Source organism: Plectropomus leopardus, chromosome 22 (genome assembly GCF_008729295.1).
Source record: "Plectropomus leopardus isolate mb chromosome 22, YSFRI_Pleo_2.0, whole genome shotgun sequence".
NCBI lineage: Eukaryota > Metazoa > Chordata > Actinopteri > Perciformes > Serranidae > Plectropomus > Plectropomus leopardus.
Genome location: NC_056484.1, coordinates 5966993 through 5994847, shown reverse-complemented (window position 1 = coordinate 5994847; position 27855 = coordinate 5966993). Strand labels below are relative to the sequence as shown.

The following is a 27855-nucleotide window of genomic DNA, read 5'->3' as shown; positions in this document are numbered from 1 at the left end:
TCCGTGCTACAAGCAGAGCGCGAAAGAGAACAACAGTCCATGAACAGACACTGATAGATGCATTGTCTTGAGTTTATCGTGCCTCACCACGACTTGAGAGAGCAGCTGTTTGGAGGGCGTGATCTTGAAACGCATCAGCCATCAGTCTGACAACGATAAACCTGTCAGGGCGACAGCTAATATTTCGGGAGATCTGGTGTAGCCAGTGTATACTCAGGCCAAAACTTCCCCTTTGGTGTGCCTCTCATTTCCACTAATCTCAATATAAAGATATCTGCATATGAATGCAGATAAAACGATTTTTAAAAGCTAATAAAAAGCTAAATCTTTCTCAGTTGACAGATTATGGGTTCAGAGATTGTAGTTCCACCTCAAAAATTGGATGGTTTGCCTGTTCCTTAAACATGATTAGTCAATACAGCATAGACTAACAATCTGAAACCAGAAGACTTCTGATACCAAAATGTTGTAATATTGCCTACAGATCCTGAATACATATGCAGATATCTGCTCATAGAGATTATGGAGGGCAAAATGATTGATCTCCCAGTCACCAGCTTAACACCTACAGTATGTAACTTCCACAACAACCCATGCAGAAAGACTGAAAATGTCTGGACACACAAATCTGAGCTGATCACTTGCAAACAACAGTGTGGACAATCTGTCTTAAAGATCTGATTTAAGACATAAATCAGATTTTCCTGCAGTCTGAACGCAGTCTTAGATATTTCTCCTGGAGCTCAAGAAACCAACCAGTATTGAATGACCTTAGCTTTGCTCTGCGTTTTGAGTTTGATACAAAAATGCTGTCATATGTTGAGCTTGATGGTTCATTCTTGAGCTTTGGAACCTCAAAAACCATCTTGACTCAAATGTCCACTTAGCTGCTTGTTGCGGCGCTCTTTGGCTGTATCAAACAGTGTTTATCAGCAGATTACAGACAACATTAAAGTTGTCGATGTTCGAAACACCCACGATTCTGTGCATTTTTGGGGCTTTTCATACAATAGAATAAACAGGAGAATGTGTAATCCTGTGTGTGTAATGTGATGTATTTAGAAAATGCACCATGTAGGAAAATCACCCACTGAAATAACAATAAAGCTACATTTTGACACGCTACACTCACTCAAGGAGGCGAGTGGCGATGACAAGGGTGCGAAGAAAGCAGAGTGATGACGAGGTAACTCACAGGGGACGGTGCGGAGGTAGAGGTTGTCCCGGATAATCTGCTGCAGCTCGTGGTCCACCGAGCCTTTCTGGAAGCGCAGGTTGAGGTAGTGGCGCAGGTCCTTGTCTATCACGCCCCCTGGAGGAACACAAGAGACAAGAATCAGACCTCCTCGAATCAATCACTCTGACACCGAAGGCTGGAAGTAAAGAAATGGTTTGAGGAAAAATAACCTATGGGGACAGCCGGATGTGTTTGTGAATTTCCCAGAAATAAATTGCTCAGCTCAGTCTGTTGTTCGTGCAATTTCCAAACTTCAAGAGCGAGCAGAGGGAGCTGAAAACACTGCGGCGACAAAAAATGACCCAGAAATCACTGGGAAAAAAAAAAAACACAGCAAACAATTTGAATTCGCTAAATCCCCTACAAACAAACACAGCCGACACTAATGAATACACTCTGGCCTCGCTCGGATTCAGCATCTGTCAAGTGCAGCCACGGATTGGTGGAGGTGTTAATTGGAGCGCTGGCCAAACACGTGTGGAGAAATGTCTACATATAAATCACCGACAGACTCCCCCGGGGGGAGGGAGCTGTCTTTACTTCCATTTGTCCCACTCCCAGTTCTGTGAACGGACTTTAAACCAGTAAATCTCGCTGGCTCAGCAGGAGAGAAGATAAAAAAAAAGTGATGGAGGGAGCGACAGAAATGGAGGTAGGGAAGATGGAAGGGCAAATCCCACGGGGGAGTAGAAAGGGGGCTAAAACAAGAACTCCTCCCCCTCTTTCCCCAACAAATACTCCATCTGTCTACTCAGCCGCACACTCATATAATCACATATCAAATGGAGGCAGGACAGGACGGATGAGGGGGGGGCGCAGCTCGACTGACGTTACTTAAGGGATTCCTCACGGTGCTGCTTTAACCAACACACTTGTCATTCTTGTTTCTCCTCTGCATGGAAGTAAAGGGAGACAGACGGAGTGGGTGCACAGGCTGGAGGGACATAACCTTCAACATCCTCTTTTAAGCAGCAACTTGGCGCGGAGCCACATAGCATTTAGCTCCCCCTCCTCTTTTTTCCTCGGTGATCCCGAGGCAGTGACATCGAGGCATGATATGCTGGAACGCAAACATGTCAACAACACATGTGCAGATACAACATTAATACACGCAATCTACTGTGGGTGAAATTGTAGGAAAGATAATTAGTGGCATGTAAATTAAAAGAATAGCCTAGTTTTGAAGTTTTCTGTCATTTTTGGGGGGTTCTTCTGTCGTGTGATCTCATGCACGTCCGCTCACCAACATGCACTAATCCACCAGAGCCGAACTAATTCACCCAGCGCTGCGTTATCATCATGCAAACCTAAATCACAGACACCGGCTCCGTCTCGAGTGGCAGATTTTCACATTTACATGAGAAAAGAAGCCGAGCCCATGAAGCTGCATCCTGAAAAGGTGAGCACGCACGCACGCACACACACAAACACACACATTAACACGCTAAATGGCACCTCTTGTGCGGACAGCGGTTGTGCAGCCAGTATAGTATCAGAGTCCTCTCCACAGGTTTTGTGATGCAAATAATCTCCGCTGGAGGAAAAATCTTGCGCTGGATCTCTCCTCCTCTGTGCTGTCCTGTCCCTCAGGTCCCCAACTCTGTCTGTCTCCCCTCAGTAATCTAGCCACTGCCAGGCAGCCAACCTGGGAAAACGAATCCCCTCACTCCACGGAGGAGAGATGAAACAGGAGAGCGCAGAAGAATGAGTGACTGAGAGGCGAGGAGAGTGTGTGTGTGTGTGTGTGAGAGAGAGAGAGCGGGAAATAAGAGGGCAAGTGCTGCGAGTGAGTGAGGGAGAGCGACCGTTGGAAGCTCTGGCGGTGGGGACCAATCTCACCCAGATCCTTTTTTTTTCTCTCTTGGATCCCTCCAGATTCTCAGGTCCTACAATGCCCCCCATCTGCAGCACGGGGCACTACATCTGTTTTATATGCCTCGCTCAGATTAGGAGACGTCCCCTGTCACATCACACGCCCCCCTCGGCTTATAGCATCCACATGGCCTGGATCTGACCTTCCACTGCCGTCAACAACCACGTGGTGAAGCTAAACAATATGCTGCAGCCAAACAGTCTCACTCCCACAGAATGGCATTCCTGCTAATTATGCTGTTGCTTGTTTACTCTGCGTTTAGATGCCGCTGGTTTCTGGTGGCTCTTCTGTGACGGAAATTTTGTCCATTCTGGTCATGCAATCTCTCCATTTATCTCCTTCTCCTTTCCCTTTGGAGCAGACATATATTTTTCTATTTTTATGTGCTTGTGTGCACATTTGCAAGCTCACAAACACTGACTTGACTTTAAAAGCTACTAGATCCAAATGGAACCAACCAATGTGATTTTTTTATGGGCGTTTTATCAGAGCAATAAATGTGAAAATATAAAAGAGTGGTCAGACTTTTGCCTCCCATATATAAATAAATTGTGACCTTTGAGATGTCACATATGTGTCTATCTTTTGCACTCAAGTCAAAGTCCTAAACTTTGAGTTTCTAAAGAAGCCATAATGTGCCAATCACAAAATGTAATGGCATTTTCCATAAAAGTAGTAACAGTAGTAACTTATAACATTTACGAAAATAACATGTTCCATGTTTTTATGTTGTATTATTTGTTGAAGGTTGTTACCTGTCTGTCTTTCATTTTTGACCCACACTTTTTGCATATTGCAATCTGGTTTTTGTTTGCCAACATGTAGCCTATTTTTTGTACTTGGACAAAATGATTTTCAATATCATTTTTTCAACTGAGGCTCTTTAGTTTTATATTAGCTTTTTCATTTATTATTTATCTGCTTTCATATGCAGATATCTCTTCATAGAGATTAGCCGAAATGTCCAGCGGACAGAAAACAAAGTCTTGGTTTCTGTATCTGTTGGCTACACTAGATCTCACAAAATATTGGCCCTGGCCTGCAAAGGCTTGTCGTCATCAAATAGATAGCCGGTCGTTTCCGATATTGGGCTGCAGCAAATGATCATTTTCATTATCTGGGATTCTTTCAATAAATTGACAAAGTGTTAAAATAAAACAGAAAACAATTTGAAAAAAATGGAGAATGGAGTTGCATGTTCTATAGTCATACTTATGAACATTTTGGTGGCATCTTGAGTGCTGAACTGTCAACTCCATCAATACACTGCGCTCACCTCCTTCACTACACTACAGAGTTTTGGTTGTAGTGCTGCTGCAGGAGTGACAGGGCTAACTGTTAGCGCAACACTGCTTACATTACCTAATGCTTATTACAGGTGGAACAGCAAAGTCAAGCCGTTGTTAGTGTTAATGTGAGATTGTTGGGACAGTTTAACATCTCGGTGTTGTATGTTAGTCATTGCTTCTGTGTTATCTCGTGCTAGGTGGGCAGACGAACTGAATTTATGTCTGAAAAAGAGTGGCTACAGATATGGCAGCGACAGAAAGTTTGCTGATCCAGAGGGGATTAGACCCCTAGCACAAAAGGGCTAAACATGGTATCATTTGACTGGAGATGTTTCTAACCTACTGCAGTTGATACCTAAAAACTATCAAGCATCGATTTACAGCCCCACAGATGGAGAAATAAATTGATTTTTAACCAGAATATGGGACAAAGTTGAATTTTATTGAAATTGCACCACCCATTTCATGCTAGTTTCTGCTGAGCAAGATGAAAAATGCAAGTTGAACTTCTCCCAAACTGCCAGAGTTTTAGACACAAGACTCTCCTGCTGTACTCACTGTGAACTTGATAGGTTCCTCCATATTTTGGATTTAACTGGCATGTTTGATCACCGAGCATCACCAGTTTTGCTCCTCTCCCCTGTCAAAAATCTTCCCATCTTACACTTGGTGTGTCATTTTTCTGTCTGAATAAATCTCACGAACCTGAATCTTCATAGCCTCGCGAGCATCAGTGAGCTCTTTGTTTGGTCCCAAATAAATCTGATTCATTCAGCGTCAACCATCAGAGGAGCCGAGCTTCAGTTCGTCAGAATGAGGCTCTTTTCATTGGCGCTGAGCAGCAGTTAAAAACACACACTGGTGACTGCAGCTCTCCCTCAGTATGGCTCAATATTTGGCCATGTATCCAAAAATAGATTCTGTGTGTGTGTGTGTGCGCACATACATCAGTGCAAGAGAGTCCAATTGTAGCAGCAGCTCCACTGGTCTGGAGTCAGTGAGGTGTATGAGGGTGAAGGAGGTCAGTTAAACAGATGTGATGCTCTCTCTCATCTTTCTCTCGATGTTGTTCCTCATCAGTTCTTGCAGCTCTGACAGCGCCGCTATCGTGGCACCACTGATATGTGACGGCGCCGACGGGGAAAGGTGAATGACAGAGGGAGCGACGAGGGGAAAGGATAAAGTAGAGAAGAAAACGACACTGTGGAGGCTGTGGATTGACAGTACCTCAGTAAATTCAACTCGCTGGTGCAGGAGCCAATCAGCAGAACATGACATCAATCACGAATTTATTCCCATCACATGAAACGACTCATCTTTGCAGTTTAGGAAGCGTGTTAAGAGCCACACGCAGCCATGATTACGGTTTCCTAAACAGATTGGTGGATGAGAATCACTGTTGCTATGTAGAGGAGGAGAATCCAACATCTAAGCTCAGCAGGTGTCATGTAATTCCCCTGAGAGGCCGGCAGAGAAAGAACAGCCTGTGGAGAGTCAAAAAACAAGAGAGCAGCTGGTTCCTCCGGGGTATAGAGGTGCTACTCTGCCTCCGACTCTAGCACAAACTAGGGGAGCTCACAAAAGGAGCTGCATCTCCTCTGAGAGGAGCTAAGATCAGGGCTCTAATTTAAGTTTTTTTCTCCGCCATCCCAAACTGTTGTGAAAGGCAGTTTAAACCATCCAAAATGAAACACTGTCCATCAATCCAAATTATAAAACGACTGCATTTCTGCAATGCTAAGTAAACAATACAGTTTTAAGTAGTAAACATGAGTCATTTGTTCCAACAGCCATTTAAATCGGGGTTGGTGGATGTGAATTTAGGTTAACGCTGTGTTAATATGTGTGTGAAAATGAGCTAAATGAGCCCAGGGCTATTCTTAGTTCTGAAATAAGAAAATGCAGTGTGAAAAGCTGACATCGCACAGTCCAAAGTAGACTTACCCTGACTTCAGTTCAGAGTTTGCTGGCCCTGCTCTACAGCCAGGTCAGCCTTGAGTTTGTGAGGTCATCCCAGTAAAATCGACTATACACTCGGCTAAAAGTACCCAGTGTGAGGTGTAGCTAATGAAATTCGTGTTTAATTGTCAAAGTACAGAACTTCTTTGTCACGTTATTTGTCCATGGGTGCTCTATGTTTATGTTTTAACCAGGGTAACTACTACTAAACAAAGCAAAACTATTGTTTCCCTGTGGTATGGCGAGCCAAGCATGCCATGTTTCTTTTTTTTAGATATGCATAAATGTTGAAATACTCTTACATTTTGACATTTAATGGCCCTGTTGCATATGCACAGACAACCACGCTGTATTACCCAGCGCAAAGTTGCCAAGGTTTTTTTGAAGAGGCCGCAACAGTAGTGACGTTGTGATCTGGGCCCGGCTGAAACGGAGAAGCACTCAACCTTAAAGAGACAGCAATCTCTAACAGATTGCCAATGTCCTTGCTATTCATGTGCTCTCGTCAATGTAAATTATGTTGAATGTGTGGTGAATTATGCAAAAGTTATTGACTGCTGTTTGCAGATTCTACATCTGCCACAAATACTACAATTACAGCTACTGCACGAGTGCCAGAATTTTTACTAAGGCTGAAATGTGAGATCAGTACTGTTTAAAATGTAAAAACTGTAGCCAGTTGGAACTTTTAAATTTCTGGATTCAGTACAAAAAGACATCATATTTTTCTGTATTGAGCTAAACAAATCACTTTGTCTCTCATTAGACAAATATATAACTCTGCTCTTTTCCGTGTGCGGAGGACAGTCTCACTAACATCACTATTGCAAGATAGCATACAGAGTAAAATTATTTACTTATAAAATCAGAAATAAAAACACTGTTCTTATAGAATGACCAATAACTGGTCATTGAAGGAAATACAGTAAAGGTCAAGGCAGAAAATTCATGCAAGTACAGAAAGCTCAAAGTTCTCTGCTGAAAACTGACTCAAGCCCACAAGGTCACCATGATGGACATTAAAGCAGAACACGTGCACACATAAAACACACTCAAAGTGAAAAAACAAAGAGTTTAACAGCATTATGACAGTTAAATCTTTTAAGTCTCCTGCAGAGGTCTGAAAACGTTCGACTCCACCAGGAAAAATCCGGCATGGAGGGAGAGAGTTGACAGTAAGTCAGAGCTCGGAGCGCCGTCATCAGAGTCGCGCTGACAATATTTATCACACCCTGCTCTGAGGGCACCCGACAGCAGTCACATATGTAGCGTTTTCAAACTGTGTGTTTGTGTGTGCGTGTGTGTGTGTGTGTGCATTTAAGTCAGAGGGAGCAGCAGCAGACAGCTGTTTGGATAATCAGACTAATTAAAAGATCAGGATGGGCTTAAAATCCTTGCCAGTTTCACCAGACACACACTGCGCTCTGTTGATTAGTCCTCAATGAACATGTATGATGCCAAGTCTGTGGTGAGAGTGCTGGAATACATAAACACCAACAGGCTCTCAGATGTGTTTACATGCACAAATGCACAAAAATTTGGTTTATATAACAATAGCATGTATTGAAACTCAATTTTTTTACGCGATGTAAGGCGTCCTTGGGTCTCTTGAAAAGCACTATATAAATCCAAGCTATATTATAATTATTAAGGTTTGGGATTTTTGTTATAAGACACTGCAAGACTTCTATTCTATATAAAGAGTAAAATCAAATAGCAGTCCCTTATGATGTATTTCAAGAAACAGGCTAAAAATGAGGGCAATTTTTCCCAAATATGTACATTAACACAAAACATGACTTTTTTGGCGCTGATAATGCAAGAGGCATTTAAAAACATTTATTTATTAGTAAAAAAAGATGTTTCCACCTACTATCAGATTTGGTTGTTTAAGATGAATATTCGACGATTTGTTTTGTTTTCCATATAAAGTTTGAAAGTTTGAGCTCTGTGTGACAGCAGCATTCACGTCGTAGAGTAAACAAGCTAACGACGCAGAGGATGGGTCGCAAATGCGTTTCAACAATTTTTGCAGACACAGATTTTAACAAAAGCCAGAGTCTCTATCCTATTAACTTACTGTGGACTGTAAATTCATCACTTCATAACCTTACAGTTTACTGTGACTGCAAAAAGTAGAGTCATTGTCAAAAGCGCTCACTCTGAAGCAAAATCTGGGGACCAAAATGCCCCCAGAATTACACTGCTCAGAAAAAATGACTGCTTGACTTGAAGCAGTCTCAGTCAACTCTGACTGATGATTTGAGTCTCAGACATTTACGGGGCAGCCTAAGATATTTTAATACCAATCAAGGCCTTATTTTTGGATTAATAAATTTAATGGCTCTTTTTAAGGATCCGCAGGAACCGTGGTTGAGTTTATTTTCCAACACTGATTTGTAAAAGTTTCAGAAGGCAAAGGCAAATTATGTCTATGGGGACGTCACATCAGAAAACTAAAAGAGGACTAAAGAACAAGGGCAACCAACGAATTTCATTGTTTAATTTAAAGAACTCGGCGCTGAAGAGGAAAAGCCAAAGTATGCAACTGTTCACACAATTCTTGCACTACAGCATCTGGTTTTACTTGCACCATGACCTTTTTATACAGCAAGAAAAACACGTATATTACTCTCCTTTTAAGAAATTGCACTCATTTCCTGAAATTACAGGACACCAGGCTGAAACACACACACACACCAACACAGTCTCTCCAGCTCTCCAAGTCCCACAGGTGATTTGCAGCGTCCTTTCCTTCTGTTGCTTTATGCTGGCCATCCCCAGTTCACCCATTGCCATGGAAATTCACTCAGCACACCAGCTGCCTGCTTGTGTAGGTTTCTGATGTACAGAATCTGTCTCCCTGTGGGGGACGTCTGATCCATTTTAGCCCGGGAATGGGACACTGAGAGTGCTGCTGGAGCACGAAATGGAATATGTCCTTCCAGTGGCCGCGCTAAGCAGTGGATTGATGGGGAACAGCACGGGAGAGCAGACTGGTACCTGACATCTCTGAACCTTTCTCTCACTCAAACACATATGGCTTCATTTAAACCTATCAAAATGTGATCTGTGTCCAGATTTGCTATTTTGGAACAGGACCAATCCAATCACATTTTTTGAGATTGTCCCCGGTATTTGCATGAAATCTTGCTGTTTGCACAGTCAAATTTGTCCAAACTACAGTACGTACAGGTGAACATGTGGGCGAACACTATCGGGACACGGTCATCAAGTTTAATGGAGGTTTTTGCACGTTGTCACATCTGTATTTGGCTGTTGGCTGAACTTCATTTGAACCTGCTTTTGCATAAAAGCAAGCGGCCACAGAAAGTGCTCTACCTCCGCTGAGCAAACTAATTTGCATGCATATATGTGCATGTACGCTATTGGGCGAGCACCAGCTGTGATTTGCATACAAGCACAAAACTGACGATCCACCTACTGAGGATTTAATGAGTGAATGCTCAAGGCTGAAGTCCGCATGCAGTCAGAAAGACAGAAGTAATACTAAAACTGGAATTGGATTTCTCTACATGAGCCAGTGTGTGTATGAAGTGGCCCATAGGAAAAGCTCAATATAGTTTTCTATGCTCACACGTAGATGCTGGAAGAACATCAATTCACACAGCATGTTATTCATCAATACATGTCGTGATATGAGCCAAAGGTTGAGTTTGAATGCCAACAGAAGCTGTATATTAATGTCAAACGATGTCTTGACCCATCTTTGGCCTCCACAGCAGACATCAGGCTGTGCCGTTATAAATCAACCAAACCATCAAACAGGTAAAACCATTCTCTGCTCCAGTACTGAGCTATTTTTACACCCCTGGATACTACCCTTTGCCCAAGCAGAAAACTAAATTTGTCTGCCCACTCTGGCCTGAGTGGCAGTTTAAGCTAAAAGCCACTGGCGGCTGCTGTTAAGTACTTCAGCACTCGGTTTTGTCTTCCAGGTATATCACCCTTGAGAAAAGCTTGTTTTACACCTTGAAGAGAAGCCTGAACACCAAGAGCACACAGGGCAAGATTTTGGGAAGCAAATTAGGTATTGCAACCAACATGAATCTTGCTCAGAGAAGAGTCGACTCACATCAAGCTGACTATTGTTGCCTCTGAATCTGCTCTACAGCCATTTTCCCTTTCTCCTCTGTTGCCCCATTTAGACTGTGAATTACCCATTGAAGCAATTTTTATCTAAAGAGGGTTGAAAAAGCTTTAGACAACACTTTAATGAGAGCGCTATTATTTTAAGAAATTGAGCGTTCTACTTCTGTATCAAACAACAAACAAAAAGTTTCACGGTCACTGCGCTTGGTACTCTGCTGCTCCGTTTGCACCCAGAGTACACTTTGCACTCTTAGAGTGTGGTGCTCTGAATAACCGAACAGTATGTATTTGATTAAATTTTATTTGATTTTGCTTTATTGTCAGAAATAAATTCTGACACAAATACAAAAACAAAAAAAAACATTAAACCAGTCAACCAAACCATACAAAAAATTCTACAAATCACAACAGACATTACAAAAGTGGAAGGAGTGCAAATAAACTTACGAATAAATAAATAGGAAACCCTGTATTGCCAAAAAGGAGTACCTATGGAGTACCTAGAACCTTAATAAAACACAAATGGGAAAGCGATGTAGTATTGGTTGTAATCTGTGTTCATATGGGTATACATGTGATTTACAGTGCAAAGCATAAAATGCTCCAATAAACATTTATGGTGAAAGATTCTGCCAAATATACAGGTTTCTACTGCACTGTTCAGCATTGTTCAGCTTCCAAGAGTGTGGTGCTCTGAATAACTAAACAGTATACAGAGTCCCAAAAGAACGGTACAACTCCAAAAGTAGAAAATCAATATTTGACAGTAAATGCTAATATTGTGGCGGGCCACCACAAATAAATGAGTGAGTGGGAAAGTCTTTAAAACCAAAATAGATTACCAGCGGACAACCTAGAAATGAAATAAAACACATGTAGGAAAGCTGAGTAGTATTATTCCTAATCTGGAGTCCTGTCGGTATACATTTGATTTACAGTGCAAAGCATATAAAGCTTCTACAAAAATTTATGATGAAAGATTCGGTCAAATATAAAGGTTTCTTCTGCACCGTTCAGCATTACACAGATGTTGACTTCTGTCGACTTCTATTAACTCTAAGAAGAAAATTAGCCCGATCGTCGTCAATCACACATGAAATGTAACACCCCTGGCGACAGTTTGAAAACCAACAACCGAGAAATGAATATGATAAAATGTGAGAGAAAAATAGCATGGCAGCAATTAACACCTCGGTTACCTTTGAGTTTACCTCCATTAACTAACTCTCTCTGTATCTGCCTGTTATCACTCAGAACTGCATTGTGCCATCTACTCAAGCTTCAACTGTAACTGTCTTACAGTTTCTGCTGTGTGAACAGCCAAAATCGCATCAAACAGAATTATGCTCCAAAGCCAGTCACTGTTTGAGTACGGCTGTGTGATGATAGTCACCTAACTTGTCTCTTCTGTCTTGTCCCTTTAAGTCATATCTGTTATTCTCTTTCATTTCCCGCCTGCCTTCTTTCACATTTTCCTATTTCAGGCTATTTTTCTTTCTTCTCCCCTTTTCTTGAGTCTATATTTGTCGAAGAAACATAATAATCCTCAAATGGGGTTATCTATTTATTCATTTGGAGTGTCAGCAATTTCAAGGAGCAACTCAGAGGGCTTTGTTTGACTGATACAGAATGGGTTTCGATTGACATCACAGGTAAGTCCTGCCATCACATAATGCACTTCTGAACACCGACAGCCCGCTTGTCTCATCACAAGACACAGAAGGCTGGATTGAGGTGTGAAGAGAGTAAATATTGTGTGTGTCTTGAACACAGTGTGTAAACTTATTTTCCTGTAAGGAACTAGCGTGCTCAGTGACAACGAGAGAGCTACTGTGATTGACTTTTTGCAGCCAAGTGACAACTTCAGAGGTTAAAAGATGAAAGTGCAGTTCCTTGATTGGCCACTTGAGGCTGACTCTAAGAGCGTGTCAGTCCACATAAACCCCCATGTGAAAATGCCCAACTTAAAAATATCGCTCAAATTTTGCGTAAATCTGTAATGGAAACCTGCCTGCAGTCACCAAACCTCTAGGACAATCTATCTTATGAAGATGGTCAAATAAGTTTCTGGTGTGACTGGGCACTAAGGAGAAGAGCAGCGGTTGGACTCTAAAGAAGAGGGCATTGGGAGTTAAAGAGGAATAAGAAAGTCAATAAAGATAAGGTGATTTCACAAAGGGAGAAGCAAACTGCCATGGGTGTGCACTTCTAGTGAGGAATCAAAAGCAGGGATACACTGCCAACAGAGCGAGCACATCGAAGCTGCTCCCATAGAGCAGCTTTGAAGTCCAAGAGAGTGTGAAATAACCTCACCTTGTTCGACTGGTGGAGTAGTGCATCCAACATGCTAATGTCCCTGTGCCAGCAGCTCAGTCAGGAGGAAAACTCCCCTCGCTTAACATGACGAGGATCCCTCTCCTGTCAAGTTGTCGCCTCAAAAACATGTCATTTTCCCGCAACGCTGCAACAGTTTCACAATTTGAAGACACAAAGAAATGCGTCCCCACTGAGCAACCGAGGCATTCAGGCATATGAGGTGGACAGAGTGGTTAAAAGGCCCCAAACTCAGCGCTGAAAAATTTAGTTGCCTTGACAACAATATTAAGACTAACAGACCCAGTGAAGCAAATCTCACACAGTGTTATAATTAACTTGCTGTACTCTCGTTTTGTCTATCTGGGTTTGTCTATTTTCTCAGAACAAAGACATCACACAGAGATTTCAACCCATTCGACCATAACACCCCAAGTGTCTATACTGCTTTGCTTTATTCGTATTAATAACGAACTCGTAATAAATCAAAGACAATTTGGATCCCTGCGCTGAACTCCTGGAGCTTAGAGAAGTGATGATTAGTGCCGAGAAGGCAGGAGGGGAGAGAGTAAAACTGAGACATACAAGGGGCATAGAAACGAGACAAAGAGAAGATGACATGGTCGGCTAGAGGTTTCTCTCCCTGAGAGAGAAGTACAGAGTCGGGAGGGAGCAGACCAGCAAAGATCAATATTTAGTTTCTTAATTGGGCTTTTATTTAAAGGCAGAGTCTGCATCCAGTAATCGGTGGTATCCCGGGATAGAGCCATTTAGCTCTACTGAGCTGTGTAAAAATCCATAAAGGAGAGAGAGGAGCAGGGCTTTTGAAAATGTAGGGAGATTATCTCATTCTGATTTTTCCAGCCAATATTGCAATTGTGATTTGACCTGTAATTATTGCATACAAATCATCAACAGGCTCATAATGGTGGTCTGCATGGTAGTGAAAAGCTGTGTCACTAAATTGTTTAAACATGGCAATCACTGGATAAGGCAGACAGTTAACCTCGGCAAATTGGTTTGATTTCTTTCAGAAACATGGGAAGAATGCAATGAGCAACTTAAGAAATCACCCCAAAATTGGCATGAAATTAGCAAAAATACAAGAAAATTACCTAGAAAATCACAAACAGACAAAAAAGAAGATTGTAAAAGGATAACTGTAAATAATTGTGAAAGAAATGACCTCAAAAAGTGTTTAAAAAAATAAGAATTCTGTAAAATACTCTTAAATATCTAAACGTTTAAATACTTGTCAATGCATCAGAATGCAGCACAAGAAAAGTGATGTTGATCCAGGTTTCAAAGGGTTAAAAGAACTTTACTTACTACCTAAAACATATGCATATAATAAAGAGCAGAAATAGAGCAGGCACTGACACGCAGAGACAATATTGACTGATCAAGAGGATTTTTTCCTGTTTGGCCAACTTACCAAATTAATGTTGGCTTTGTAATATTCTACACATACTAAATTTGCCATTGGCCTGAGTCATTTTAACTGTCAAAATTGAAACTTGCTGACTAATAAGAGGAACACACGGCGGTGACGAGGACCGTGGGTGTGTGTCGTCAGCCCAACGTCGGCCATTAGCTGGGTGTGTCACAGACTTTAATCGTCATCAGACCAACAGCTGATTAGTTAGATGATTGCATCATAACTAGTAGGAATCGTGTCCAAAGCTATGAAAATGAGACCCAAGTTATGATACACTTGAATTCTTTACAAGAGCAACGTTTACATAATTAAAACGTGGCTCTTTTCACTTGAAAATTGCACCTTTCCAAAATGGTTTTCATGCAAAAATCAATCTGTAATACCCTGAAAAGAAGGAAGAGGAGAAGATACGATATCCCTGCAAATTACTGTGAATTACTTCAGCCTTGCAGACTTTAATTCTCAACAAGAACCAAACACGCAGCCCTGTTTGAGGTGTCGTACATTACCATCAGTGAAGCTCAACATTTCATGTGAGGTGCCTGATTGAACTGAGTGATGTCTGAGTTCAGGCAACTCAAACACAGATGCAGGAAACCGGGGCTTATATATATATATATGGGTTGCTAACTAATAGCAGAGCCATAATGGCTGCCACCGGACTCTCTTCTATGCATTGTCACTATTAAAGCACAGCTCTCATTACATCTTACCGGGGCCGACTTAATTGAACTAACCCAATCAGAGCCCAGGAGCGCTGCGGTCTGCTGAGCTCGGCAGCGCCGGTAATAGAAGCTGATGGAAGAAAGATTAAAAACGTTGCTGCTGAATCACACTTTGCATATCCCACATTCCTCGCCAGGTTTATTTGCGCTGGCAGAGATGAATTATGGGAAATGGTATTGCGGCCGCTGTACGCCGCTCGTGTAGCTTTTTCTGAGAGCAAACGGAGCCGAGATGATGTCCTATGTAAATGTTTCTTTAGCAAGTGTAATGGGGTAAAATGGTGCATGTGCAAAGTGAGCTGTTGAATATTCCTTTTCAATTATGTTTTAATGAACTGTGACAATGCGTGGCTCAGAGGGGAAATGTCGATGAAATATTTGCTTGAAATTTAATTTAAAAGAGGTGAAACTGCAGGAAGCCTTTACAGAGAGATGCTGGCCTGATTTCACACACACAAACATACATACACACACACACACACACACACACACACACACACACACACACACACACACACACACACACACTGCAAGAGCTGCGAGTAATCCATCAAGTCTTTCTCTCCTCTCTCACACACACACACACACACACTCAGGTTTAAAGTGATTTACTAGTTCTTTCTCACCGACTCACACTCACACACGTTTACATCTCAGATTTATGGAAAGCTAGCTCAGTGTGACCTACAGAGTTACTGTTGCTTCAACAACTGCTTCCTCGTCACAACCTGCGCTGTCAAAATAGCCGCCACACACAGCCAATCACGGCACACTTCAAAGGCCTTTTCACCCAATTGCATTTGGCAGCCCGGCTCCAGATCACAGCTTACTGAGCAGAGCAGTTTCTGAGTTAACATCCCCCAGCAGAATGCCTTTTATGGATAAACCAATACATTTGCAAGAAAACGGGAGATGCACCAGAGAGCTCGCAGACAAACACACAAACAGCCAACACAAGCCTGCACCCTCTGGATAACAACATTTGGAGTGTGTGTGGATAGTCTGAGGTAATCAAACTCCAAGAGCGACCCTTGTCAGGTCAGATCTCAACAGGATTTCAACATGAATCCGTCTAAAGCTCTCCCACTGTTGTACAGGGACCACTCAACAAGCAGTCATTTTGGTGTGCCGAGGAAGTTTTTTGGGAGAGAAATGTGTTCGGAAGCCTGAATGCCTACAGTGCATTATTAAGCAGCGGGTATCTGGGACATAGTCCTGAGTAAAAGGTCATCTGCATGGTTTGAAGATGCATCATGCAAATCAACTGCTTCACATTTGCATAAGAATGAAGCTGTGCTCGATTTTAGACTGAACTTGGCTTATGATTTGTTGCGGACACACGCTGACACAGTTTTAGTGATTTTACTGGCTTAAAAAAAATTAAAAATGCACCATGAAAAATGTTTCCAACATGTGTTGTGAAAGGGGTCAGTGATGACCCCACACAGGGTTATCACTCCACTCTAGAGTTCACCTCACCTCCAAGGAGCTTTTAAAAACTAAAAAAAAATGCTGCTAGTTGTTCATTTTCTTTGGTACAACTCAGCATTTCAACTCTAAAACAGATAAAAGTCAAAATGTAGCATGCTCAATCCAGAGTGGATTTCAAATAAATTCAAATAAAACTGGTAGCGTGCATGAATCACTTCCATGTTTTCATCTCTCCATGCCTTCGAACCATGCAAGTTTCCCCTGAGACTCCCATCAGACTCTCACATTTGTCACTGGATATCGTTAGCTTTATCCTGCATGTAACCATGTGAGTAAAGCTACTGGCTCATCCAGGTCAGCCCTCTCAGCTCAGCCACAACGGTGCAACCGGTCAACCATCTCAAATTCTCCCATGTAACCCCCCCTCGAAAACATCCGAATCACAGGCTGCCCATGGCTGTCTGCACTGGATTCAAAGCACTGGTTCTGGCACACATAAAAGGCTGCTAAAAAAGCTGCAGTCCATAACTCGAAGCCGCGGTCCGACTGTGCCCTCAGTCCAATAAGGACAGTAGACTTACTGCTCTGAGGATCTTCTCTCACCGGCTTAGAATTACAAAGTTTTCTCTTCAAATTTCCTCGAGCAAACAATCACATCCCGTTATGGATTTCTTAGAGCTTCTCTCTTACGTGATTATTGTTGACCCGCCAGATAAACTACAGCTCTGTCATCTCAGTAAATCCTGGCATTTCACTGCTGCCTCCCTCCTGACATTTATGTTATTTTCATTAATAAGATTTGGCATTTTTGTAAAATGCCCTTTTTTTTTCCAGGTCACTCAGGTGGAGCAGAGGTATGCAGACAGAGGTATTAGTATCCTGACATCATCATATCCACAGAAAATAAAACAGAAAAAAAGGGGAATTGAAGTCATAGTTTAATTATAGGCTGTATAAAATGATGCACATAGCAACCGTGATGTCACCCATGGTTTGTGGTAGGGTTGGGCGATATGGCCGAAAAATAAAATCTTCTATTTTTTGTTGGAGGATATGCTATATGTTAAATGTCATGCACAGAATTTAAGTGGCAAATAGAAATGACCACTTCATGGCTGTGGATCCATAAGAGACCGAGAAGTGCATCAGGCAGGCAAACACCAACCACTTGATCAGCTGAAGCTTTAAATCCTGAGAGAAAACGATTCCCTGTAAAGCCCTCAAATAGAGCAAGAGTGGCAAAAGAAGAAAATCAACATTTTAACAGGCCAGTGTTGCACGGCCTATTTTCCCAATAATGACTGGCAAAGCATCTCATTGATTTTTTTCTTTGTGTGTGAAGAGGTTAATTACAATCTCAGCAGCGGTCAGTGGCACACACACTCGTCTGGAGGTAACGATGAAAGACTGAACACCACTAAGTGTGTAAGTATAGGTAACAAAAATGCAAGAAAAGTTCTCAACCCATAAACTTGAGGCCAATTTTAGTTCCACGAAAGGGCTGGAAGAGGAAATTGACCTCAGTTTGAAGCACTAGAGCAGAGCAGCTGATGAGAAGAGAAACACTGTGTTTTTCCACCACTGATCTATACTGCCCATTTACTGTCTAGGGCTCCCTAAAGTGCTTGATTTTATTCTGAGGGGAGAGTGCATTTTGGGGCAAACAGCACTCGACATAAAGGCTTTCATGGTATCAAGAGGAGAGGAGAAAGGACCTCTCTGCAGGGCTGCTTTTAAAGCTCATCTTTGATTTGAGCCCTGGATGTCTTCCATGTTCTCAATCTCATTTGATGTTAAACAATACAACCTGGTGGTTTTCAAACTGTGAGACGCTCCCCACCAACGGAGGCACAGTGAGGGCTAAAGATATGCTTTGGCAGGACGGCAAAACATGGACAAAATCAAGTAAAATGTAGCGTTGTAACAATGCACATATTTGTATTGAAATGTCTGTTAAGAGGCTTTTGGTTAAATACATGTACATGTACAATACATGTACGTATTGTTTGGTATGTAACATGTTACATACCAAACAATACATTCAGCTATCCTACTCCGGAGAGACATGTTGGGAGGCAGCTACATTAAACTAGCTGGATGGAGACACTTTAGTTTCGCTGCAAAATTATGAGGACGATGGAAAGAGAGTTGCGGATAAAAACAACGATACACACCGAGCTAAAGAACGAGCCTCCGCCAGCTGCAGGTGCACAGTCACGCACACGACTCTCGAGCCGAAGCACGACCTGCTCCAAGGTGACAGAGTCTCCTCAGCAGCTCAGCCATAGCTCACACCCCAAACAAATCCTCCGGTCCGGGGAACGAGAGCTGCTGTGCTGCTTAAAGCCTCTCATTTAGCAGCCAACAGCTGCAGCTTAGCGGCTAATGCTAGCGAAAAGCACGCACACACGGTCACCCAGTAACCAATTCAACCAGAAAAACTGACTGGCATGTTACCGCTATTTAGCTTGTGTTTATATGATTGTTGTATTTAACAGAGATGTTTACTCATGTATTTATCAGTCTAAGCCAGGCATGGTAGAGCATGTTTACATTACTTAGCCTACAGTGCTACATTTAGCTACATGCTAACATCAGGGAAACATGTAATCTTTGTTGACAATGTTGTTAAATTTTCAGTGATTTGAGATACTATTCCTGTGGGAACATGTCTGGTTGTGGACATTTTGGTTCAAAATCTGATTTTTCACAAAAATGACTCTGTTGCTGTCATTCCCTTGCAAGTACACTGCTACTTGTTGCTACATGCTAATGTCAGTAAACATGTAATATTGGTTGGAAATGTTTCTAATTTTTCCTCTATTTTAGATCAGATTCCTGCTGGAATGTGTTCTGTTGGCAAGATATTCGTCTGGAAGCGTTTATCTTTTATTTTATGAGTTTTAATGGTAGAAAAATGCCACTGTACTCAGCTATGGTCATTCCTCTGTTATTATGGATCCCACTGCTTTTTTGGCGAGTCCCACACTGCTGTGCTGTGATCAACTACAGCATAAAACATTGTTCGTCTTGTCATAGAGAACAAACTCTCAGAGAGCAAGGGCTTGAAATGCCAGAGTATAAAGTATGTGGAAACTGCAAGGTAGCCAACAGAGGGCTCTCAACTGTGGGGCACGGACTCCGCTGACCTCCCGCCCTCCTGACCCGGAGGAGCAGATCACAGCTTGGATCAGCGGGGCTCCCTGGAGGGAGCTTAGGGGCTGTGGGATATAGAGCCAGGCAGCTAAGAGTCAAGCCAGGGCCAGTGGAGCTGGAGGATTTAACAGGGCTGGAGAGGCAGTCATTGTAGGTGAGAGGAGAGCCAGGGCCCTCAGAGCATGTCGGAGAACCAGAGGGGGGGCTGGAGGTCTACTGATTCAGTGCCGACAGCCGATTGCCCGCTATCGGCTGTCCTCCAATGTCCACAAAGCCCTGAACGTGGAGCTTCCAACATGCTTTGCGGGCTCTGGCTCTCCTGTCACCTGTTATGATTACCCCTCCAGCTCCGGTAAAGCCTCCAGATTTTTACAAGCAAAACATATTTGAAGAGGTAAAATATGCTGTTTTGTGATAATTAAACTATCCTGGTGATAGCAGAAAAAAGCTTTGCGGCTGTGGTCAAAATCAACACTTTTGAATTGTCTCACGCAAACACAGACTCCTGTCCAATTCTGACACATAAATGCCACATGGAGTTTACTTGCCTTGAAAAGCGACGGAAAACTTCAGAACAAAGGTTGGATTTCACTTACATTTAAAATGTGCCAGTGCCAGTAGCTAGATTTCAGTACCGGTACACATCGGCACCTTTTTTTGGTACTTTATCTGTCTACTGATAAAACATATATTTTTTAAACAAACTGCAGTCAACAAGAGATTCTGCCTCTCTGCTCTTTTCTAATCACACACACAGCTTAGTTTCTGTCTGTCTGCCTGTTTGCTCATGTCTGTGTGTCTGCATGTATCTGCTCATCTCGCGCTTGTTTTTATAGCCACAACTGACAAATATGTAAATTAAGTAGCCTACTTACTTTAAAAGACACAGTCATAAACAGCGGTGATACTAGGTTATTTCTAAAATAAAATAGAAAACAAAACAAATCTCGCTGGGAGGCAGACAGAGCTCCGCGGCCAGCTTCCTGGCTTTGGGGCTTTTCAAAGCGTTGTTGCCTCCTTTATGGACCCGCCAGCTCTGCAGAGCAGCGCCGTCTCCACCACAAAGCTCCCCAAAGCCAGGAGGACGGGTTTCACAGGTGGCATCCTGACTTCCTTCTTGTACTCCTGCCTTCTGCCTGAAACTGTGATTCTCACCCAGTTGTGCTCTTATGTACCGAAATTTGGCACCAATTGATTTAAAGCGAATCAGTGCTTGGTAGTTTCTATGCAATGCAGTCAGTACCTTTAAAAGCATAGAGTTCACGACCCAATCATACTGGAGAAGCTAACCAATCAGAGCAGACTGCACTTTTTGGGTGAGGGAAACAGGCTCTTAAATGGAGCATCTCAGACAGTGTGAATACAGACACACACAGACGCTATGAGGAAAACTGAGTGTTTTTGTACATTAAACAAGTCAACATGTTTAAGTAGAAAGCCAAAAGTACAAATATGCACCTGAAAATTAGCATCCTTGGTCCCCCTTCAACATTTCAATAAAAATGTTAACTTTAACCCTTTGAAACCTCACTAAATGGCAACAAAAGAAGCAGCATTTTCCTCGATTTTCTGAAAAATAATTTTCAAAATCTACTTATTTCTTGCAATTTGTGGAACATTTTGTACCAAGTTCCCCATTGCCTTTCTTCCTATATTTCTGAAAGAAATGGCAACAATTTTCTGCGGGTTCAAAGGTTTAAATACTTGTGAAAGGCATGTAATAGCAGCATAAGAAAAGGGATTTCGCTACAAAATTCAAAAAGGTATGTTGTTCCAAAACAGACTATTTAAAGATGTGACCTTGGGCTCTGGAAACTAATCAACAGAAAAAACGAAAAATGAAATAACAATAGTCTGCACCAGTTGTGTATACAAAAAAAAGCAAGGAAAAAGCATGTTTGCGTGTTTTGTTGTACAAGTTCCGTTTTTTGTTCTTTTCGAGGCAACACTGGGGGAGATTCCACCTGTCATGTCCCATCACTGTTGCATGCTGGTTCACGTATTCCAAGTAGCTAAAGGCTGCAGAGGACTCAAACTTCCACAGACAGCTCCATCAACTGGTTTACCGACATCTCCCTCCGAACAAACGACTTTTTCTTTTCCCTCTCCTCTTGCAGTCTCAAGGCGGGACACAAATTCATGCAGTCTTGTGGAGACACCCCGCGCCGGGCTGTGGCTGCAGCCCCAGTCGCCCCGAGGCCGAGTGAGAACACGCAGCACGACATGCGATTGAGTCTCCAGCTCCGAGCCCTCCGCTGACGTGACTTCTTGCTCCACAGTTCATCAGCATCAATGTCAAACCCCAGTGGTATTACTTCCAGAGTCTGGGCCAGTGAGCTGCCAGGAATTGACCTTTGACCTCTTTGAATTCATGTCTTCTTCAGAAATGTTTACAGAAGGAGCGCTGCGTCAGTTTCAGTTACAAATAAAAAAAGGAGCCACACAACAGAATGAGCCGCCTCAATGAGAGCAAACACCTTCAGCCTTGAGATTTCCTCGTCCCTGAATATTATTATACCTTGTCTCTATTCTCGTCCTCCTGTCTCACCCACACCCCTCGCTGTCATAACAAGGGTGGTGTCTGCAGGGAGCTCCGGGGTTCATCAGCAAATGGCTCCCTAAAACCCAATCTCATTTATATGCAGATGAAATAAATATTGATGTGCTGCCACGCTCTCGTCGTGTTTTGCCTAATTGATGCCAGCGCTCTTGTGTCATTCGTGCTAGGTATGACTATTGGCAGAAGGCTCGCTGGGTGATATAACTTGTCGCAGACACAACAAAGCCGGAGCAGACGCTTAAAGTGAGCAGACGGACAGACAGATAGACAGAACTACACGGCCTCCTGAAACAAAGCGTGCAAATAAAGTGACGTTACACAGATGAGAGAGAGACCACCTGAGATGATTCATTGATGAGTGGGTGTGTGAAGAATACAAATATTTACAGCTTCAGAGAATCTCAAAGCACTGTCATCCTACTGATGAAGCGCATGCACAGGCAATGGCTGACAATGCATTTAAGGATGCAACTGACTATTTGTTCATTACTATATGGTATTTCTGTCAATTATTGAAAAAAGGGAACTTGCAAGTTCCCAGAACTGAAAGTGAAATCTTTGAACTGCTGGTTTTATCCTTCAAGTTGTAAAAATTCCAAAGATATTTAAATTAAAGGAGTATCTTTTTTTAATTTGTCTTTTAATTTATCTTTCAAATTTTTCTTTTAGCTAATCTTTTTATTCTGTCTCGATCCTGCTTATTATTATTATTCATAATAATAATAATAATATTTTGCTATTTTACTTTCCTAACAGTTTTCTGCCTCTAATCTCCTTTTTGATTCTACATTAATTCTTGTCTGGCCTTTGCTCGACATTATTGTTTGGCTTATATTGTTGTTGTCTCTCGGGTTTCTTGCATCTGTTTGTGTGTTGTTGTTTTTTTGTCAAAGCACTTTGTAAACGCTGTTTTTAAAGAAATCAAGTTGATTTGCTTAAGTTTCAAAGGGTTAAATTACAATATGTTCAAAGTTTGTTATGGGATTTTTGCCCAATGATGCTCTAGCTTTAAGTGCAGCCTTATTTGACTATATACTTTTTTTTAAGCCCGACTGCTTCTTTTAGTTGACTAATCAATCAATAAAAATAGAATTTCAGCAGTAAATGCACCGTTTCCAAAATATCCATACGATAAATGAGGAATAACTTTCTGATTTGACATTAATTTTATTCCAGCAGATCAGTTTGATTGCAGTCTTGCTCATATTGACTTACACATCTAATTATCCAATGGACCGCGTCTGCTGTGCTTTAATGTGGCTCGCTATCAGGCATGTGATCAAATCACTACCGATCTGCAGGTGACTGTCATTAGCTGAAGGACCTGAAGGAACGCTGTCAAGCACACAACAATTAAGGTAAAAGCGTTAATTAGTTTGACTCTATCTGGCTGCTGTCTAAGTGCAAAATGGAGTAAATACATTTTGAGTGCAAGATGATACAAACACTCGTTTCAGCTCGAATTAAGAGGTTTAACGTACACTCGAGTGCCGCAGAGACGAGCTATAGAAAATCTGACCAAAATAGGGAGAGGGGGAGTATCTGTTGTATTCGGATCATTCCACTGAGCTGTCACAATATTGTTGCCACACACTCTGCTGCGGTGCAAATCTTTTTCAGCAGGACCAAAAACGTCTCCTGACACGTGAAAATGCTCAAAAGCTGCTATTTGTGAAATTCGCCGGCATAATAAGGATGAGCCATGTGGGCTGGGCGCCATTCTGTTTTAATAAGCTGTAACCTACCACAATGGTGTTTATCTCTTCGCCTGCTCTGAATGAGACATTTGTGACAATCCATCAGGGAGCTGTGCAGACGCTTAAACGATTAAGTCAACGCACAGGAAATCAATCAGCAACAATTTTAATAATTAATTATTTTATAGACAGCCTGCAGAGTTGTCTTGCAGACCAATACAGCTGTGCTAACACTCAGTTTTTCACACTCAATGCACAGAGGCCAAACAAATCTGTTAAATGCTTTTTCTTCCTCACAAACATTTACAAAGTTGATTTTTCAAAACCTGAAACCTGCATTGTTTACAGCAGCAAGTCCGCCTTTACGCCAGAATTACATTTGTGTTTTTCATAACTGCAGGTTAGGACATATAACCGTTTTTTTTTTTTTTTTAAACAATAACTTGGGACATTTACAGCCATGTTTGTAGCAACAAAAGTGGGGGATTTAAAAAACACATCTGGAAATGTCCCCATGACAAGTTGGGACGTTTCCAGATGTGTTTGTGGCAACAAAAGAGGGACATTTTTCACAACAGGTCCTGGCAATTGCAGCCATTTTTGTAGCAATAGGAGCAAAAGTTTCTGAATGTGATATCAGGACATTGCTAGCCATGTTTGAAGCAACCAAAGCAAGTATTTTTAAAGACAATTTAGGAGATTTCCAGCCATGTTTGTGGTGACTAAAGTGGGTATTTCTTTGACGACGGGTCAGGGCATTCCCGTTCATATCAGTTGCTACAAAAGCTATTATTTTTTAATGACAGGTCAAGACATTTCCAGTCATATTTGTAGCGTCAAAAGTCGGTATTTTGTACAAAAAAACATGACATTCCAAATCATATTTGTAGCATCAAAATCATGTGTTTTTTAACAACAGGTCAGGACATTTCCAGTCATGTTTGCAGTGACAAAAGTGGGGACTTCTTTAACGACAGGCTGGGAGATTTCCAGCCATGTATGCCAGCATTTGCAGCTTTCTCTTCAGGTTTTATCAGATTTTAGGGGAACTTTGCCAATCCTAAGGAGCGCTTCTGCATATGTGAACACAGATTTGGCTCTAGAGGGAGCTGCGCTAATCTAATAAATCGGCACAGATGGTGCTGAAATAAAACTTTGAAAATAAAAACCAGTTGGGCCTGTGGAGTCAAAAAAGTATGCTTACCACCTCTGTAGCTTGCTCCTCATCTCTGCTTGAGGCTACATGGTCGAGGATACATTAACAGTCACTAGCAAAACACACCTGGGTCTCCTACTGAACTGTCGGCTAGAGTTGCCTTGTGGGTAATGTAGGCACCAGGTTTTGCCAAGAAGGAGAATGAATGGAACTGAAAATATTATATATTTATCTGCTGCATCAATGTAGATTTAAAAAAAAAATGTACATTGTCACACAGACAATTTTATAGACTGCAAATGCCAAATTGTCCAAATGCCTTTTGCTTTTTTTTAAATAGACCTAACAAATAACTCTTAGATTAACAGATAAAGAAAAACTGGCAATGCTCTCTTCTTTAGGATATAAAGTGGAGGGCTATAATTCATCCCTGTATAATTAACTCCATCATTTCATCAAATAAGCACTTTTTCAGTAATTCTTGCATCTATTTTATGAAGAACAATACTGAGCATCCTACATGAAGCAGCAAAAAGGCAGTGACCCTTGGATCTGCACCTTCATCACAGATAAATAAAGCACTCAGTGCTCATACCAGGTCTGAAATTTTGATATTAGGGGACAATGTGCATCAAGTAGAAAGTGTGCTGTTATGTTGAGAATCCAAAGTTGTCCAGTGGTGTGCTCCAGTAGTGAGCTGTGCAGAGGGAGAGAGCCTGCAGCCCTAGTCCTATTTTCAGCTTCAGTGGGCAGAGAAGAGCGGAGAGCCAGGCCAGCTCAGGGCAGACAGGATCAACCCCAGCCCCGTTTAACCCTACACACTCCACTTCACACACACATACGCACACAAAGTGGCTCGTTCAAACCACCACTTCTTAAACACAAGGTGAAACGCATTATGGTAATGGAGGTGGCAAGGCATGAATATGGCCGCGGACATGACCGATTAGGAATATATAGTGCTTCTAAAGAGTTATGAACGACATTCAAGAGCCAAAAAAAAGATAATCACTGATGAGAAATTCAAAGACCTCACTCCAATTTGAGGGACCAAACACATAATTTCTATTTTCTAAATAAATATATATTAACTTATTAGAAATGTTTTATTACACCTCTTATCAAAAAGGCCACCATCTTCAGATCAGCTTTAGCTTTAGTAAAATAACAACAGAATCTGATATGATGCTTAAGTTTCTTATTTTTTCTTGAATAAACTGATCATCTTTTACTTCCTATATAAATTAATAATTTATTTAATCATAAGACGGAAAGGTGTTAGTGCAGGCTAAAACTAGTGAGATATTGGTTGTTGTTTTTTTTTTTTATAGAAAACTGCCGAAATTTTACCTTTACAAAAACAAAACAAAGCAATTAAATGAGAGTAAAATAAAAAATATATTTGAAATTTATTCATTCTGCAGTGACAGTTAAGCTATATAAAAACGCACTGTCATCAGTGGACTCCCCATTGTGCTGCATCATTAACCAGCCCTCCGTCATTGGCCATCGACACATGGACTCCCAGGCGGTCTTACAAATGGTTATTTGGCTCATGATTGATTGTCAAGCGAAATGTCATCTCATTTCACCCCATTAGAAGGAACCAATCACATTACATTAGTGTCAATGCCATTGACGTATGCTTGCATTACCACTGTGGTGGGAATTCAAGTGCCCCCTCGGGTGGCTGCAGTGTCAACAACTGAAGCTAAAGAGGGAGAAATACACTGCCTGCCATTTATAGAGCTGGAAACAGTATTTCATTGGATATATTTTGTCTGAGTGACGAGAGACTGCAAAATGTCATCGCAGAATAAAAAAAATATATAACCTGATATATCCATGAATAAAACAGTTACTTAAATAATTAAAATTGAGTGTAAACAGAAATATAAATAAGCATAAAGCCCTTCCTTAGACTCATTCCAAAGCAGTGATTCACTAAATTGTGTTGCATTATTAAAACCTGAGAAATGTCTTCACTAGTAGAGACATTGGTAATGTGTAAGGCAGCTGCAAGGAGACATCTGCAGCGCTGTCCAATTAGAAGAAATCGACTATGTGAACAACATTGCAAGTGCTAATCTCAATTTTCAATTTGTTTATTTGTTAGGTTCAATACACAGCTTCTTAGCTGTACCAGAGTTTGCTAATTTACATCTGTAGTTCTTTTCAGCAACACACAGAGAACAACTCTTTTAAGACTAGTGCAAAACATCATTGCACGACAGTACACATTTATGCACAACACAATCAGCAACAAGATTTCTCAATATTATCATTATTGCACGCTGCTGGTATCACGTTATAAACTCTGGTTACAGTAGAAGCAGTGGGCAAGCTAAAGCTAATGTCAGGTGCAGCTTAAACACCTAAAATCAAAAAATAAATACGTCATATTTCACCGGAAAAACCGTGGTTTCGCACGAAGCGGCAGTGCAAACTTTAACCCTGTGTGCGCTGGGCATCTGTTTCTGCAAAATATTTACTACACTGATATGTCAATGTCAGCACTATTTAGTTGTACATATTCTCCAGTAAAACATTATAATAGTCACTTTTTGAACTTATCAGCAGTACATGAAAGTCATTTGAAAATCTGAAGTCTAGCTGTGGCTGCAGCCGTGCCAGCAGAACAAATTTGACTGTATCTTCGTGTATCGAAAATCACAAAGAAAGAGAAAAATAATCAAGCTGCACATAGGTCTTAGGTCTCGGTTTAATCTTGAGGTTAAACAAAAATTAGGTTAATAAACAGTTTTTTTAGGTTATGTTTTTGCAAGCTTATTAAAAAAATAATGAGTCGATGAAAACATGCATCGGGCACACGACACTTAGTGTGACGCAGAACATAACACGAGGCATCTCCCCGCAGTAAAATACAATATTTAGGGAGTCCCAGAGT

At 41.6% G+C, this 27855-nt stretch overlaps 1 protein-coding gene across 2 annotated transcripts in view; it reads right to left on the bottom strand.

Moving 5' to 3' along the window:
* The window catches only part of magi2a (membrane associated guanylate kinase, WW and PDZ domain containing 2a), a 253397-nt gene that overhangs the window by 180316 nt on the left and 45226 nt on the right, over positions 1–27855 (bottom strand). For both annotated transcript variants that reach the window (XM_042511080.1, XM_042511081.1), the window contains exon 2: positions 1196–1312. In XM_042511080.1, the coding sequence (XP_042367014.1) occupies positions 1196–1312 (117 nt within the window). The remainder of the gene's footprint in view (positions 1–1195; positions 1313–27855) is intronic.